Here is a 17,151-nt window from a genome sequence, read left to right as displayed (position 1 = left end):
ATCCCAACCCTCCCTGTTTGCACTCAGACCCACGGCTCGCTGCTGCGGCTGCACCAGGTGTCCCCAGCTGACTCAGGCGAGTACGTGTGCCGCGTGGTCCTGAGCTCTGGGCCCCTGGAGACCTCCGTCCTGGTCTCCATCAAGGCCTCTGGCTCCATCCCTGGTGAGTGACTGCCAATGACAGCAAGCAGGAGGAGGCTGAGAGCCTTCTGAGGTGCTGAGGTCCTCCTGACTTCTGTTGCTTGTCCGGGGGGTGGTGTCAGGAGGCTCACACTGGAGCTGGCCACAGGTCCCCGCCCAGGCAGACTCCACTTCTCTGAGCAGTCCACCATCTTCCCATCACTCTTCTCTCTGGCCACGTCACTCCTCATGTTTCTGCTTCTGCCCTCTCTTCTTCTCTGCCAGCCTCAACTAACCTCATCTCTCCCACTTCCCCACTTCCCTCTACAAGGCTTGGCCCCTGCCGCAGCCCTCCCCTCGGGGTTGTCAGCTGAGGACATCAAGCCCAAGCCACCACACCCCCAAACATGTGGGCCTGGCTTCGGAGACAAGGCTGAGCTGGCTCCAGGGTGGACGGCTCTTGCTCTTGCTTCTGGGGAGCATCTACTACCCTCAGCCCTGTTCCCACAGCCCCAGGACCCATCCCACCGGTCAGGATCGAGTCCTCATCCCCCACAGTGGCCGAGGGGCAGACCCTGGATCTGAGCTGTGTGGTTGCTGGGCAGGCCCACGCCCAGGTCACGTGGTACAAGCGTGGAGGCAGCCTCCCCGCCCGGCACCAGGTACAAAGTGGCAGAAAGGTGCAAGGGGACCGGTCAGGGCTGAGCTATGGACGGTGGGTTGCAGGCGTCCCCACCCGTGAGCTGAAGGGCTTGCAGTTCCCAGCTCAGGGTCAGGGGTGGGGGCATCTGCTGGGCTCTGGGAAGCCCCCCACTCACACCCTGCTCATGGCTGCCCAGGTCCGTGGCTCCCGCCTGTACATCTTCCAGGCCTCCCCAGCTGACGCAGGCGAGTATGTTTGCAGGGCCAGCAATGGTGTGGAGGCCTCCATCATAGTCACAGTCACCAGGACCCAGGGGGCCGACTTCGCCTACCGTGAGTGGGACCACTAGGATGGGCTGGGATGGAGAAAGGGGATAGGTGGGGGCAGCTTCAGAGACCTGGAGTGGCTGGTAACCGCCTTCTCCCCCAGCTCCTGGTGGCTCCCAGCCCATCCGCATCGAGTCCTCCTCCTCCCATGTGGCTGAAGGGCAGACCCTGGACCTGAACTGCGTGGTGCCCGGGCAGGCCCATGCCCAGGTCACGTGGCACAAACGTGGGGGCAGCCTCCCTGCCCGGCACCAGGTACAGGACTGGGGGATGGATGGACCAAGAAGGGAATGGGGGCCCCTGGGTGGTGGAGGTCAGGGGTGGGGAGGACAGGAGGCTGCTCTGAGACAGGGGAGGCCTTGAACCCCATTGCACAGGTATGCGGTGCAGTGGTTAGAACTCAGACTCTAGGACCGGCCAGCCTAGGAATCCTACTTCCACCACTCATTAGCTTGTGACCTTGGGCAAGTTACTTAACTCTCTGTGCCATCGTTCAGCATCTATAAAATGCTAATAATAGTACCTACCTTATAGAATTGTCTTCAGGTTGAAGTGAATTAATGTATACACAAAGTGCTCAGAGCTCTTGCTCTAGAAAGTGCTCCTAGCTGTTATTATTACCATAATACTACTGACTATTATTATTACCGTATTTTGTGAAATTTGGGGTGGCATTGATTGTAAGATGTGCCATTGTTTTATGTATCTCTAAGGAAAAAAAAAGCTGCCATTTGTATTGTGAGATTCTTCACTGTAAGATGCATTTTGATTTCAGAGACACTGAAGTATGTCTTAGAACTGATAGAATGTGGTGTCAGTGTTTGCCCAGTTCACCAGGGCTCCTCTTGCCCACCCTCACTCCTGGGATGAGATGTCCATCCCCATCCCTAAGCAGGCCAGAGCTGATGACCAGGCCTCGGGGGTCAGAGAGTGAGGCAGGATTGCAGGGGTCCCGCGAGGGCCCCCTCTGACCTCGTCTCCATCCGGCCAGACCCACGGCTCACTGCTGAGGCTGCACCAGGTGTCCCCAGCAGACTCGGGCGAGTACGTGTGCCGCGTGGTAGGTGGCTCGGTTCCCCTGGAGGCCTCTGTCCTGGTCACCATTGAGCCTGCAAGCTCTATCCCTGGTGAGTGGTGCTGGGGGAGGGCAGGGCTGGGGACCCCCCACTCTGGCAGCGGGGCTTCCCACTCCGGCAGCGGGGCTCCCCACTTCTGCAATGGCAGGATCCCACTAGACCAATAGCCCCTAGCTCCACTCACACCCACCTCGCCTGGTCCCCTCCCAGCCGGGGATTGACCCTCTGCCCTCTGTCCCCAGCGCTGGGGGTCATCCCCCCAGTCCGGATCGAGTCCTCCTCCTCACACGTCGCTGAAGGGCAGACCCTGGATCTGAACTGCCTGGTTGCTGGGCAGGCCCACGCCCAGATCATGTGGCACAAGCGTGGAGGCAGCCTCCCCGCCCGGCACCAGGTAGGAGCTGGGGAGGTGGCGGGAGTGTAAAGGCCCCTCGTTTCTGCAGAATAAGGACAGGCTTTGAATTCAGGCTCATTCAAGTTCAGATGCTGCTCTGCCACTTGCCTGTTCTGTGACTTGAGGCCAGTTGTTTGACTTCCCTGATCCTCAGCGTCCTCATCTGTCAAATGGGCTCCTATTGCCTCCCTCACCTGCCCTGTAACATGTCAACAAATACTGGTCCCCCACTTCTTCCCACCAGCCCCGGTCCCGACACTGGGGCAGGGGGTCTGAAGGGTCATGAATCGTGGTTCTCCTGGGAGAGCCCCCCTCAAGCTCCAGCTAGCAGGGCCAGGCTGGGCGGGGGCCAGGGAAGGGAGCAGCGGCCTGGCTGTGAGCCCCAGTGCCCGGCTCTGAGCCGGCTTCCCTCCTGCCCCCCGCAGGTGCACGGCTCGAGGCTGCGACTGCCCCAGGTGACTCCAGCCGACTCCGGGGAGTACGTGTGCCGTGTGGTCAGCGGCTTGGGCACCCAGGAAGCCTCAGTCCTTGTCACCATCCAGCAGCGCTTCGGCCCCTCACACAGTGAGTGTCTCAGGGGTCGTAGCAAACCATGGGGGCTGCTGGGGCCACTCCACCCGCAGCGGCTCCCACACCTTGCCTCCCGTCTCGCCCTCCCAGCCCAGGGTGTGGTGTACCCCGTCCGCATCGAGTCCTCCTCATCCTCCCTGGCAAATGGACATACCCTGGACCTCAACTGCCTGGTGACCAGCCAAGCCCCCCACACCATCACCTGGTATAAGCGTGGAGGCAGCCTACCCAGCCGGCATCAGGTATGGAGCCAGCGGGAAGGGAGGACAAAAGCTGGGCGCACTGGCCCTGATGGGAATCAGCAGGGGCTCTCGGCACTGCCTCTGTGCTCATTCAGTCATTCAGCAAACATTGAGTGTTCTTGTTAGATGGGCCTTGAACCAGTGCTGAGGATACGGAGATAGTCCCACTGACCTCAATTGGATCCTGTATTTTTAACAGAACATTCTATGATTCACTCACTAAATTTCCCTGAGAACCTGCCCCAGGCCAAGTCCTGCACCTGGCACTGAAGGATTCCAAATGGAATGAGACAGGTGCCTGCCCTCAGGGAGCTCACAGGCCAGAGGGTGAGGCAGACATGCCATGTGACAGCAGTGCAGTAGAAGCCACAGTGGGGTGCTGCGGAGTCACCGGGGAGGGCCCAGCGGGCTTTCTGCAGGGCTGGCGAATGAGAACAGTACAAGGCTAGAGGCACTGTCTACCCGAGCCGGGAGCCTCAAGGAGGCCACAGAGGGAGTTCTGAAGGAGGCCGGGGTGGGGGCCGAGGCCAGGCAAGGCAGGGAGGCTCCCGGAGTCTGGGGGCAGCAGCAGCAGCGCCGCAGACGTGGAGGGGCTGCCCCCACCCACTGACACTTGCTCCCCTTCAGATCGTAGGCTCCCGGCTGCGGATCCCCCAGGTGACGCCAGCCGACTCGGGCGAGTACGTGTGTCATGTCAGCAACGGTGCCGGCTCCCAGGAGACCTCTCTCATCGTCACCATCCAGGGCAGTGGCTCCCCCCACGGTGAGAGCACGTAGGGCAGGGGGCCGGTCACGTGGGTGCAGGGGGAGGCAGAGAAGTCCCCGGCACCGTCACTGCTGTCTGACTCTGGCTGCATGGTCTGTCCCTCTCTGTCCCCAGTGCCTAGCGTCTCCCCACCAATCAGGATCGAGTCCTCATCCCCCACAGTGGTCGAAGGGCAGACCTTGGATCTAAACTGCGTGGTCGCTGGGCAGCCCCAGGCCACCATCACATGGTACAAGCGTGGGGGCAGCCTTCCCGCCCGACACCAGGTACAGAGAGGAGCCATGGCAGTGGGGCAGAACCCCTGCTTCCTGGGGTGGCAGTGCAGGGACAGCCCTGTGGGCAGAGAACCCGAAGCATTAGCTGGCAGTCCTGGGCCCATCCTCCCTCCTGCCCTGGGTGGACAGAGGTCTGACGAGGGAGGCCTGGGAGGAGGCCTGAGCCAGCCGGTGACCCCTCTGCCCTGCGACTCCCTCTCCCCCTCCTTCCCCAACCGCCCCCAGGCCCACGGGTCCCGCCTGCGGCTGCACCAGATGTCCGTGGCTGACTCGGGCGAGTATGTGTGTCGGGCCAACAACAACATCGATGCCCAGGAGGCCTCCATCATGGTCTCAGTCTCCCCCCGCCCCGGCAGCCCCTCCGGTGAGTGAGGAAGGCCGAGAAGGGCCTGGGAGATTCAGGCCACAGTGCTCCCTGCAGAGGAGGAGCTCTGCAGTCAGATCCCTCGGACAAGGGTGGTGGTCCAGGGCCAGGCTCTGCAGGAAGGTGCCTGGGTTCGAATCCTGCCCATGCCACTACGGGGCTTGGCTGAGTTACTCTCCTCTCAGCTTCAGTTTTCTCCCAGTGAAATGGAGATATCGGTCATTCACACCTCACAGGTGTTCAATACACTGGCCACTAGCCACAAGTGGCAATTAAAATTAGTTACAATTTAAAGTTCATATCCTCACATTTCAAATGCTCAATAGCTACATGTAGCTAGTAGCCACCGTATTGGACAGTGCAGATGAGGGGACATTTCCGTCGTCACAGAAAGTTGATGAACTTTGTGAGGATTAAATGAGTTAACACACGTACGATGCTTAGAACAGAGCCTGGCACACTGTAGGTGCCTATTAAGTATTAGCTATTATTATTACTTTGAGGGATGAGGGTGTCTGTGGTTGAGGCTCCCGCTGTCCCAGTTGTTCCCAAATCTGACAATGGCCAAAGCCCCTACTTGCTGTCTCTGTGCCCCCAGTCCCTGGCGGTGCTGTGCCCATCAGAATTGAGTCGTCATCTTCACACGTGGCTGAAGGGCAGACCCTGGATCTGAACTGCGTGGTCCCTGGACAGGCCCACGCCCAGGTCACGTGGCACAGGCGTGGGGGCAGCCTCCCTGCTCACCACCAGGTACGGGAGTTGGGGGCAGGAAACAGTGAGAGGGCTGCGGATGTGGGGGCCCTGGCTAGGGGTCCATCCCCCAAGCTCCTCCCAGGAAGGAAGCCTGGGAGCCCCTGTGGAATGCAGCGCCTATCTGGATCAGGGGTTAGACCCTGGCCCCCGGCCTTCAAGGATTTTGACTGCCATCTCACTCTGCTCTCTGTCTCCCCTTCCTGTCCCCGCTCAGGCCCACGGCTCACGGCTGCGGTTGCACCACGTGTCCCCGGCTGACTCGGGCGAGTACGTGTGCCGCGTGGTGAGCAGCTCTGGCCCCCTGGAGGCCTCGGTCCTGGTCACCATCGAGGCCTCTGGCTCTGGCACTGTTCCCGTCCCTGGTGAGGGTCCCTACAGTGGGGCTGGGAGGCTGGAAGAGGGAGGTGGGGAGGGGATCAGCAGGCAGAGGGCGGGAGCCAGGTCAAGTGGGCTTCGTCGCTAGGCCCTAGAGCACGGACTTCAGAGTCTGGCATACGTGGGCTTGAGTCCCAGCTCCTCTGTCCACACCTGAGATGTCGCACAAGGGACAAGGGACTTCTCCTCTCTGCGTTTCACTTTCCTCATCTGTGAAGTGGGGATAGTAGCTCTTGCACCAATTACGTGAGTTCCCAGAGGCTGTAGCTGCACCTCTGGGGGGCACAAGAGGGTGATTTTAGGTGATAAACATCTTTTATATTAATAGTGGTATATTAGGGAAAAAACAGCAACACATCAAATCTGTCAGGATTTCACGGAAATCATTGCCTACAATGGGACTAAGTATTTAAGGGTTTTTTTGAGTGAATCAGTTGAAAGGAAAATGCAAAGTAATTGCTAGCACAGGGAGCACATGGCTGTAGCAGGCGTCGTGATAGCAGCACCTAAACTGCTAAGTAATAGACAAAATACAGCACTTAGTAGGTGCTGGGCCCCGTTATATTTACACATATACCTCATTGCATCCTCACAGTAAGGCTTTGAGGTAGGTATGATTGTTTTCTCCATGTTACAGACGGGGAGACTGAGACACGGAGAGGTGAAGTGGCTCTCCGAAGGGCACACAACTAATACGTGGCAGAGCTGGGCTTGAACCCCGGCAGTCTGGCCCCAGAGTCTGGGTTCTTAGCCATGCAGTACTCAAGTTTGGGAAACATTAGTGATCTGTGTGCAGGTGCCTGGCCCTGAGCCTTGGCCGCCAGTGGTGCTGGGAGCGCAGGAGGAGATGGTGGAGCCATTGCCTGGGGTGGGGCTGGGAGAATGAGGTCCTTCTACCTGCCAGGCTGGCCCAGCCACTCCAGGCCTCAGGCAAGGGGAAGGGGGAGTCAAGGCCACCTCCCCATGGCCTCTAGTCTGAATATCTGGACACCCAGGGGCGGGGATTGAGGGCACAGGGGTGCGAGTCCCAGCTCACTGACCTCTTCCTGTGCCCACAGCCCCAGGCGGAGCCCCACCCATCCGCATCGAGACCTCCTCCTCCCACGTGGCCGAAGGGCAGACCTTGGATCTGAAGTGCGTGGTGCCCGGGCAGGCCCACGCCCAGGTCACATGGCACAGGCGTGGGGGCAGCCTCCCCGCTCGGCACCAGGTACGGGGGCTGGAAAAAGCAGGATGTTGGTACTCCCTCCTCCACCCCATCCCACCTCCTGCGAGGGCAGTCCTGCCTGAACCCAGCCCCAGAGGGAAGGTGACCCCAACATCCGGGGCTTCGGGGAAATTGCAGCAGGAAATCACTGGGAGTCAGGAGGTCAAGAACAGGCTGGGCACGGCAGGGCCACCACTGGCCCCCAGCACCTTGGTGCTAATTAGAAAAGGACATCTCTTACTCAAGACACTGGACTTCTTCCTACCAGAAAACATGTCCTAATAAATATACTCCACAGTGTCTAATGTCAAAGGGGGCCGCCTTTCACAGGATGCAGCCTACATAACTGTCTGTGACAGTCCTAGGGAAGAGGGACCAGAGGGCTTGGGCATCTGGAGGCCTTGGGCACCGGCCCCCTAGCTCACTCTCTCCACTCTTGCCCTGACCCTGGCCAGGTCCACGGCCCCCTGCTGAGGCTGAACCAGGTGTCCCCAGCTGACTCTGGCGAGTACTCATGTCAAGTGAGCAGCAGCCAGGGCACCCTGGAGGCTTCTGTCCTGGTCACAATTGAGGCCTCCAGCCCACGCCCCATTCCTGGTGAGTGACAGGAGCAGTGGGCGATGCTGGGGCACAGGCTGGGGAGCCCCTTCCTGGCCTTGCTCCTCCCTGCTCTCCCTGCGGGGCTCTGGCTCTCAGCTCCATGAAGGTCCTCCAGCCCCTCCCCCGACCACTGGGGACCAGCCCTGGGTCTCAACACAGCAAGCTGGCCCCCAGGGAACAGGGACTCTTCTTAGGTCAAGGGCGCTCAGCTGTGTCAGTCACTCTCAAGCCTCTGCACCTCCAGGAGGACCTGTCAGCATTCACTGCTACCACCCTAGGTCCCTGCCTTCACCCCCAGGAGCCCCGCCTTTCTTACCCACCCGTTCTGCCCACAGCCCCAGGACTGGCCCAGCCCATCTACATCGAGGCCTCCTCCTCTCATGTGACCGAAGGGCAGACCCTGGACCTGAACTGTGTGGTGCCTGGGCAGGCCCACGCCCAGGTCACGTGGCACAAGCGTGGGGGCAGCCTCCCCGCCCGGCACCAGGTATGGGGGCCAGGATGGGGAGGTTTACAGGGCAGGCAAGTTTCGACCTGCAGTTGCCTTCTGCACTCCAAGCCTCATGCAAACCCCAGCCTGCTTGGGGACCCCAGGGGATAGGATACTTTTTGGGGAAGAGTTTGCCAGCCTGGGAGTTGAGACCTGGGTTTTTCTCACTGCTCTGCTGCTGAATTGTTTCCTGAGCCAGTTTGCCCCTCTATAAAGTGGGTGGGTTGGACTCGTAAGATTCTGTGAGTGAAGCTCCTTCATTCCCACCAGCTGGAGCCTGGAGCTTCTAAGACCCAAGGGGGCACAGCTGGGCTTGGGGACTTATCCTGTCCCAAGTGTTTCCACCTGACGGCTGCCCCCTCCTCACTCTGACAGACCCACGGCTCCCGGCTGCGGCTCAACCACGTCTCCCCCGCCGACTCCGGCGAGTACGTGTGCCGCGTGGTTGGCACCCCAGGGCCTGAGCAGGAGGCCTCCTTCACAGTCACTGTCCCCCCCAGTGCGGAGTCCTCCTACCGTGAGTGTGACAGATGCCCTGGGCAGGGGAGGAAGGGGGACCCTGGAGCTGAGGCAGGGGAGTCGAGCCAACCCAGCCGCGCTGAGCCCAGCCCTCCACCGCCTCGTCCCCCAGGCCTTAGGAGCCCCGTCATCTCCATCGACCCGCCCAGCAGCACTGTGCGGCAGGGCCAGGACGCCAGCTTCAAGTGCCTCATCCATGACGGGGCAGCCCCCATCAGCCTGGAGTGGAAGACTCGGAACCAAGAGCTGGAGGGTGAGCCGGTGGGGGGTGGGACGCAGGGGGGCGGGAGGGAGGCTGGAGGCAGGTGGGAATGCCTGATGATCACCACTGTGGGCGGGGCAGAGACCAAAGACGGCACCAAACTCCTGGTGTGACCCTGGGTAAGGCCCTTCCCTTCTGGGGCCTCAGTGTCCCCATCTGGTTGGTAAGGTGGCTGGACCCAGGCATCTCCAAGGACTCTTTCATCTGCCATCTGTGACCCTGTGAGCTGGACACACCCAAGCTGGAGAGGTCGGGGGCATGGGGCAGAGGTGTGCCTACTGGCAGTGCCAAGGCATGAGAACACCCTCACTGACTATACCTTCCCCATGCCAACCCCACAGACAACGTCCACATCAGCCCCAACGGCTCCATCATCACCATTGTGGGTACCCGGCCCAGCAACCATGGTGCCTACCGCTGCGTGGCCTCCAACGCCTACGGCGTGGCCCAGAGTGTCGTGAACCTCAGTGTGCATGGTGAGGGGCGTCAACCCCATAGGTTCTGCCTTCCTATCTCCAGCCCTAATTCTGAGCTCACAACCTCCAGATTTAAATCCTACTTCTGCCACTGCCTCCCTCTTGGGCGTTCTCCCTCTCTGAGCCTCGGTTTCCACATTGGTGCAGTGAGGAGACTAGTGCCCACCTGGCAGTTACTGAGAAGGAGGCTGTGACGGTGTGCGTGCCTAGCAGAAGCCTGCATATGCATCAGTGGTGTTGTTCCTCTGGGCAGGGCCCCCTACGGTGTCTGTGCTTCCTGAGGGCCCCGTGTGGGTGAAAGTGGGAAAGTCCGTCACCCTGGAGTGTGTCAGTGCTGGGGAGCCCCGCTCTTCTGTTCGCTGGACCCGGCTTGGCACGCCTGCTAACTTGGAGAAGCAGATGTACGGGCTTGTGGACAGCCATGCGGTGCTGCAGGTGAGGCGTGGCCTCCCCCTGGATGTCTCTGGGTCTGAGGCACAGGCAGGGCCCATCCTTGAGCAGAGGCTTGGAGGAAAGTGTGATGGATGAGCAGATGGGTGATGAATGGATGGAGAGAGAAAGGGAAGGATGGGATAGGTGAATGAGGCGTAGATTGGAAGATAGGCAGGAAGGTGGGAAGGAAGAAGGAATGGGTGGAAGGATGGAAGGATGGGTGGAGTAGGTGGGTGGGTAGGTGGATGAGTGAGTGGGTAGGTGGCTGGGTAGGTGGGTGGGCTGCTGGACAAGTGGATGGATGGATTAATGGAATGTCTTGAGTGTGAGCCCTCAAGCGGCCTGTCAAATAGGGGAGCTAAAAACAGGGAAAGGTAGAAGACAGTGGTAAAACGAAGCCAGAGCTGGGGGCTGATGCAGAGGTCCCCCCTCAGTGCCCATATAACCAACCTCCTTGCTTTCTGCCAGATTTCATCAGCTAAACCATCAGATGCAGGCACCTACGTGTGCCAAGCTCAGAATGCACTGGGCACAGCACAGAAGCGGGTGGAGGTGATTGTGGACCCGGGCATCGTGACCCCAGGGGCCCCTCAGGTCCAAGTTGAAGAAGCCGAACTGACAGTGGAGGCTGGACACACAGCCACGCTGCGCTGCTCAGCCACAGGTGTGGACGGGGGCTGGCACACAGGGCAGGCAGAGCAGCGGTTCCCTGGGGCCTGAATTGTAGACACAAGAGATCTGAAGATGATGTCATGCGCGGGGAGGGGGCTTTGCTGCTGGCATCTCCCAGTGATGGCTGCGGTGCCCGCTTAATGCCCCCCATGAAGGGGCAGGATCACCCAGGTCCCTTCCTCACCATTGCCACCCTCAGCTTGTCCTTGGGGCAGCCTAGCCATCTCTGCCATCTTCCACTTGATTCCACAGGCAGCCCCACGCCCACCATCCACTGGTCCAAGCTGCGCTCCCCGCTGCCCTGGCAGCACCGGCTGGAAGGTGACACACTGATCATCCCCCGGGTAGCCCAGCAGGACTCGGGCCAGTACATCTGCAACGCCACCAGCCCCGCTGGGCACGCTGAGGCCACCATCGCCCTGCATGTAGAGAGTAAGGCGCTCATCCATCCTCCTCGGGCTACCCTCTCTGCACTGTGTGGAGGTCTGAGCCCCTCACCAGGCTACACCGTGGACAGAACCCCAGGAACCCCATCCAGAGCACCTCATACACCTCAGGTCCCCAGAGCCTGCCCTAGCCTGAAACCCATATCCCCTCCTAGGACCTTTGCTTCCTGCATCCCCAGTCCTCCGGGCTTACCATCAGCTTCCCTGGTCCTTTGGCAAGTGTCCTGGACCTGACACCTGCTCCCATCCTGATTTCTGCTGCTCCCCACTCTGACCTCTATGTCCCCCCACCCCAGGCCCACCGTATGCCACCACAGTCCCGGAGCACGCTTCGGTGCAGGCAGGGGAGACGGTGCAGCTCCAGTGCCTGGCTCACGGGACACCCCCGCTCACCTTCCAGTGGAGCCGCGTGGGTGGCAGCCTCCCTGGGAAAGCAACCGCCAGGAACGAGATGCTGCGCTTTGAGCCCGCCGCCCCTGAGGACTCAGGCCGCTACCGCTGCCAGGTCACCAACAAGGTGGGCTCGGCTGAGGCCTTCGCCCACGTGGTTGTCCAAGGTGAGCAGCCCCGGCACAGGCTGGGCAGAAGAGGGTCAGCTTTCCTCCAGGCCCTTGTCTGAGCCCTTCACTTACCAGCAGCTGGCACTGGGGGACCCCCCACTTGGCACACGAAGGCCTCCCTCCATTACCCCACGTGGAATCCCTGCCTTTCCCTTGTTCTCCAAGGCCCGAGGCAGGCCTGCCTCCTCCAGGAAGACCCCCATCTCTGTGTTCTCAGCAACTCTAGCTCTCATCGCTGCATCCCTCCCTTGGCATTGACCTTGCACTGCCAGAGGCTGTTTGCATAAGTACCCAGCCTGCCTTGCCTGCCAGACTGAAGACACTCAGGGCAGGGCATGGACCTAGTCATCTTAGCAGCCCAGGCTTGTCCACCTCAGGACCAGAATGGGCTGGGTAAAGGCTGCACAGTGACAACAGTGACCGTGTGACAGGGCGGCACCACCCCTGGCATGCCCAGGGTTTCAGTGGCTCTCCATGGTCTCCTCCGTCAGTGACACAAAGCCAGCAAGTGCTGTTGGGCCCCAAATTCTAGAAGCAGAAAAGCCTGTAGCCCAGTGGTCAAGAGCCTGGGCTACACTGAGAGTGGGTTCAGTGCTTAGTTGCTTGCTGGTTGTGTGACCTTGGCCAAGTCAGTTAAGCTCAAGCCTCAATTTCTTCATCTGTAAAGCAGAGAGACAATGCCAGCACACAGGCTGACTCAGAAAGACAACCGTATGTAAAGCCTGTGGCACACAGTAGGCACTTCGTAAATGGTGATGATATGCATCTGTACCCACGCTCCTGTCCATCCCCACATGAGGACATGTGGGTGCCTCCCCCATGACCATGGTTCCTCTTAGGTTAGACTGAGCTAAAAGAGTCTTTGCTGTCCTTCCTGAAAATGTCTAAATCTTTCCAAGAATGACCCCTCTCACTCTTGCCTGGGGATGCCCTCCCCTCCGAAGGCCAGAGCTTGTGGGAATACAGAGCCCGGGGCTCCACAGGCTCTTAAATGTGGTGATTGAATGACTGCATGAGCGAGCAAATGAATCAGTCCACCAATGAAAGGTCTTTTCTCCCTGGTCGGAGAGGCTGCCTGGAGAAGAACAGCCCTTGAATGTTAGGGTTTCCTGGGTCCTGGGGGAATGTGTCAGGGATATGACACACACACACACATACACACGGAACCTCGCACGTGTCCCCACAGGCCCCTCCGGCTCTCTCCCGGCCACCACAGTCCCAGCAGGATATACACCCACTGTTCAGGTCACACCTCAGCTGGAGACCAAGAGCATAGGGGCCAGCGTCGAGTTCCACTGTGCCGTGCCCAGCGACCGGGGCACTCAGCTCCGTTGGATCAAGGAAGGGGGTCAGCTGCCTCCTGGCCACAGCGTGCAGGATGGGGTGCTTCGGTGAGTGGGGGTGGGGGCAGGGCTGACCTTGGGTGTCCCAGCCCAAGGCACACAGTGGGGCTGTTAGAACACCTGCCCTGTGGGGCTCAGCAAGAAACAATGTCCTTGGGCAAGTCACCTCACCTCTCTGAGCCTCAGTGTTCTCAGCTGTGCAGTGGGTTATGTGAGATTGAAATGAGATTATCTAAAGCATTTAAAACAGTGCTTAGCACATGGAAGGGTTCCAGTAAACAGTGGCCCATATTTGTGTTGTTATTGCCAGAGGAAAGAGAACAGGCCCTGGGGCCAGATGTATACCCATGACACAGATCTCGGCTCTGCTGCTTGATAACTGTGTGATCTTGAGCTATAGACTGTACGATCTTGGTCTCAAATGGGTCTAGTGACACCCATCCTGCCTGCCCACCTACCTTGCAGGGTTATTAGGAGACTAGAAGTTTCCACCGTGTGCTAACCTCTGACAGCTTTGACTCCCACGCCAGTGCAAAGCATTCTCGTAATTGTTTTTATTCACTGATATCTTATTATTTTTGCTTTACAGAATTCAGAACCTGGACCAGAACTGCCAAGGGACGTATATTTGCCAGGCCTATGGACCATGGGGACAGGCCCAGGCCAGTGCCCAGCTGGTTGTCCAAGGTAAGAGGGTGGCTTCAGGCTTCTGCTGCGAGCAGGGGACAGAGATAGGGGCACAGGGACCATGTTCCCCAGGGAGCCCCTTGAATGTGTACGAATGAAGGGGTTTACTCGATTGTATTGTTGCTTGTGTCTAGCATAGAGTAAGGGGGCTTGGCGAATATTGCAAGGGAGGGAGGGAGGAGGGAGACAGGGCGAGTGAGTGAGTGCTCAGACCAACCAATGAAGAATGACAGTGGGTACACAAGTGAGTAAACAAATAAACAAAAGAGCACTGAGCCGGCCCAGTGGCATAGCGGTTAAGTTCCCACGCTCCGCTTTGGCAGCCCAGGGTTCCCCAGTTCGGATCCCCAGCGCGGACCTTTGCACCACTCATCAAGCCATGCTGTGGTGGCATCCCATATACAAAATAGAGGAAGACAGGCACAGATGTTAGCTCAGGGCCAATCTTCCTCAGCAAAAAAAAAAAAAAGAGCAAAGGAGTGAGCGTGCCGATGAGTGAGTGCACGGAAAAGCAAATGGAGAAATGAACAAATGCCTAGGGCTCAGTGCCCGCCTTTTCCGGGGTGGTCTGCAGCTCCCTCAGGCCAGGCCTGCAGGCTGGCCTCACTCTGCCTCTGCCTCCCTCGCCCCAGCCCTGCCCTCGGTGCTCATCAACATCCGGACCTCCGTGCAGACTGTGGTGGTCGGCCATGCCGTGGAGTTTGAGTGCCTGGCCCTGGGTGACCCCAAGCCTCAGGTGACATGGAGCAAAGTCGGAGGGCGCCTGCGGCCTGGCATCGTGCAGAGCGGGGGCATCGTCAGGATCGCCCACGTGGAGCTGGCCGACGCGGGACAGTACCGCTGCACAGCCACCAACGCTGCCGGCACCACCCAGTCCCATGTGCTGCTGCTCGTGCAAGGTGAAGGCCAGCAGGGGCTTCCGCGGGGACAGGGGCTTCTCTAGCTGCCATCCCTGGCCTCACCTGCTTTGTGCTTCCTTTCCACTCTCTTGGGAATTTTCAGTTTTCTGTATCTAAGGGGCAGGTTTCATAACAAGTGGTGGCAGCAGGGGGTCAAGGTGAGTGTTCTGGGGCAGGCTGGAACTTGCAGGGCTGAGCTACACCATGGGGCATCATCAGGAAAACGGATCTGTAGTCCTGCTCTGATGAGGGAGACCTACAGCCCAGTCTGACAGCAGAGACAACGTAACACAAAACACACAAAAGAGAGCAAAACAAGAGCAGTGGGTGCAGGGCAGACACGAATCTGTATTCCCTTCAAAGGCAATTCCTTTTCACCCCAAGCCCTATGACTTGCCCCTAAACTTCCTGTACCCCCTTCTCAGGTCCCCAAAGCGCCGGACAATTTTCCACCCTGGTGTGTTGCAGAGTGTCAGGCTCTCGGGTCAAATGGACCTGTTCCTGAGCCTTGACTCTGCCCAGTTCTGTGCAGCCAGGAGTGAGCAGCCACTTTTCCCTCTGAGCCACAGTTTCCTCACCTGTGAAATGGAGGCATAGTGCCTCCCTTCAAGGGATAGTGTGAGGATTAAGTGAGTCCGGGCACAGGCTGAGCTCACAAATGGTGGCTGTCATCAGGTTGATGGCCTGTGTCTCCTCCCCCTCTTAGCCTTGCCTCAGATCTCAACGCCCCCGGAGGTCCATGTGCCTGCTGGTTCTACAGCCGTCTTCCCCTGCATGGCCTCTGGCTACCCCACTCCTGATATCACCTGGAGCAAGGTAAATGCTGGGCAGGGGACCAGCGGGCGTGCCTGAGGGGCAGGGACCAGGTCGTCACCAGCTCAGTGCCCCCAGGACCTGGCCCAGGCTGGGCACAGAGTATGTGCTCAGTGCCTGAGGGTGGGCCTGAGGCAGAGATGGGAGACAGGCCCCATGGAGGTATGGGCCAAGGCTACAGTCCAAAGCGTGGCTGTGTTTGCAGCTGGATGGTAACCTGCCCCCCGACAGCCGCCTGGAGAACAACATGCTCGTGCTGCCCTTAGTCCGACCCCAGGACGCAGGCACCTATGTCTGCACTGCCACTAACCGCCAGGGCAAGGTCAAAGCCTTTGCCCACCTGCAGGTGCCAGGTAAGACAACACCCTCAGAGTTGACGGTGCCCGCCCACTGCCTGGTGGGCATCGTCTCTAACTGCTCTCTGCCCGCAGAGCGGGTGGTGCCCTACTTCACCCAGACCCCCCACTCCTTCCTGCCGCTGCCCACCATCAAGGATGCCTACAGGAAGTTTGAGATCAAGATCACCTTCCGCCCCGACTCAGCTGATGGTGAGCAGGAGAGGAGCTGATTTGGGGGGCCTGGGGTGGGGGGTCTCCTGGAGTAACTGCCAACACATTATGAGCCTTGGCAGCCCCCGGTCCCACCCTCCCTTGGCGTTCCCTGTCCCGGAGCCCCCAGGCCTGCCGGGCCTCCCTGCTGGGCTCTCTCTCATGCCTCCTCCCTTCTCCATCTCCGCCTCTGTGATACCTCCCATCTGACGCCTCCCGGTGGTCCCTCTGCCATTGGTGCATCAACACCCAGTGCTCCTATCCCATCTTCCTATCTCTGTCTCTGCTCCTTCCTCCCTCCTTTGTCTCCCAGCGCTCACCCTCTCCTCCTCTCTCTCTCTCATCCGTTTCCTCATCTCTCCCCGTCTCTGACTTGCACTGTCCAGGCCTCCTTCTCTACTCGGGTGAGTCTCTGCCTCCCTCTCCTCCTTCAGGTAGACCCAACAGTGTGGCTGAAGCAGATTCAGTTTCCTTCCAGGGGCTCTCAGCAAGGCCCGTCCATTCAGGGCACCATCCGAGAGGGTGGGAAGGCCCTGGCTGTGGGGGGTGTGCCGAGGGAGGGACAGGAGTCAGAGTGGAAAGGCTCACAGGCTGGGGTCATTCATCCCCGGGGCTGGGGCAGACAGGGAGCCCATAGCTGGATGGGAGGCCCTGACACCACTGTGCCCACCCAGGGATGCTGCTGTACAACGGGCAGAAGCGGATCCCAGGGAGCCCTGCCAACCTGGCCAACAGGCAGCCCGACTTCATCTCCTTTGGCCTCGTGGGCGGAAGGCCTGAGTTCCGGTGAGACCTTCACGCTCCCTGTTTCCTGGGGAGAGGGGCCCGGGGGACTAGACTGCAGGGCCTTAGTCAGGCACACAACTGGGCTGAGTTGTGCAAAGGAGGTGCTGGAGGAAGGAGGAGACGTGGCTGGTACCCTTGGCGACCACCCAATCCGCTGGAGTCGGCACGGTGTGCCAGCCCACTGGAGGAGGAAGCAGCCTCAGACTCGCACAAAACTGCGGCAGAAACACTCGGTGACGCTGAGTGCGCGCTTACGGGGTGGGACTGCTGCAGGCCAGGATTCATTCGTTCATTCATTCATTCATTTAACAGTTATTTGCTAAACGCCTCCTGTGTGCCAGGCACTGACGCAGGGAAATACAAAGTGTGGGAATGTATATTCTAGTCGGGGAAGACCAGCCATAAACCAAGAAGGAAAGAGACAGGTGCTCTCAGAGGGAGGAGAGCTCAGAATAAGAGTGAGGCCAGGTGCTAGGCTGTGGGGCCCTGGTGCCGGGGCAGGTGGAT

General features: G+C 59.5%; 1 protein-coding gene across 11 annotated transcripts in view; it reads left to right on the top strand.

Moving 5' to 3' along the window:
* The window catches only part of HSPG2 (heparan sulfate proteoglycan 2), a 101,480-nt gene that overhangs the window by 75,932 nt on the left and 8,397 nt on the right, over window positions 1-17,151 (top strand). For 9 of the 11 annotated variants that reach the window (XM_058553157.1, XM_058553167.1, XM_058553162.1 and 6 more), the window contains 30 exons: window positions 28-163; window positions 631-782; window positions 960-1,095; window positions 1,193-1,344; window positions 2,081-2,216; window positions 2,408-2,559; window positions 2,985-3,123; window positions 3,220-3,371; window positions 3,999-4,134; window positions 4,252-4,403; window positions 4,638-4,776; window positions 5,375-5,526; window positions 5,744-5,891; window positions 6,963-7,114; window positions 7,567-7,708; window positions 8,047-8,198; window positions 8,577-8,718; window positions 8,833-8,973; window positions 9,324-9,458; window positions 9,712-9,893; window positions 10,359-10,554; window positions 10,815-10,994; window positions 11,305-11,565; window positions 12,755-12,959; window positions 13,501-13,598; window positions 14,231-14,497; window positions 15,204-15,313; window positions 15,516-15,663; window positions 15,742-15,858; window positions 16,533-16,644. In XM_058553157.1, the coding sequence (XP_058409140.1) occupies window positions 28-163; window positions 631-782; window positions 960-1,095; window positions 1,193-1,344; window positions 2,081-2,216; window positions 2,408-2,559; window positions 2,985-3,123; window positions 3,220-3,371; window positions 3,999-4,134; window positions 4,252-4,403; window positions 4,638-4,776; window positions 5,375-5,526; window positions 5,744-5,891; window positions 6,963-7,114; window positions 7,567-7,708; window positions 8,047-8,198; window positions 8,577-8,718; window positions 8,833-8,973; window positions 9,324-9,458; window positions 9,712-9,893; window positions 10,359-10,554; window positions 10,815-10,994; window positions 11,305-11,565; window positions 12,755-12,959; window positions 13,501-13,598; window positions 14,231-14,497; window positions 15,204-15,313; window positions 15,516-15,663; window positions 15,742-15,858; window positions 16,533-16,644 (4,622 nt within the window). The remainder of the gene's footprint in view (window positions 1-27; window positions 164-630; window positions 783-959; window positions 1,096-1,192; window positions 1,345-2,080; window positions 2,217-2,407; window positions 2,560-2,984; window positions 3,124-3,219; window positions 3,372-3,998; window positions 4,135-4,251; window positions 4,404-4,637; window positions 4,777-5,374; window positions 5,527-5,743; window positions 5,892-6,962; window positions 7,115-7,566; window positions 7,709-8,046; window positions 8,199-8,576; window positions 8,719-8,832; window positions 8,974-9,323; window positions 9,459-9,711; window positions 9,894-10,358; window positions 10,555-10,814; window positions 10,995-11,304; window positions 11,566-12,754; window positions 12,960-13,500; window positions 13,599-14,230; window positions 14,498-15,203; window positions 15,314-15,515; window positions 15,664-15,741; window positions 15,859-16,532; window positions 16,645-17,151) is intronic. The other 2 variants (XM_058553163.1, XM_058553164.1) reach the window with 2 other exon arrangements.

This window comes from Diceros bicornis, chromosome 13 (assembly GCF_020826845.1).
Source record: "Diceros bicornis minor isolate mBicDic1 chromosome 13, mDicBic1.mat.cur, whole genome shotgun sequence".
Lineage (NCBI taxonomy): Eukaryota > Metazoa > Chordata > Mammalia > Perissodactyla > Rhinocerotidae > Diceros > Diceros bicornis.
This window is presented reverse-complemented; position numbering and strand designations above follow the sequence as displayed.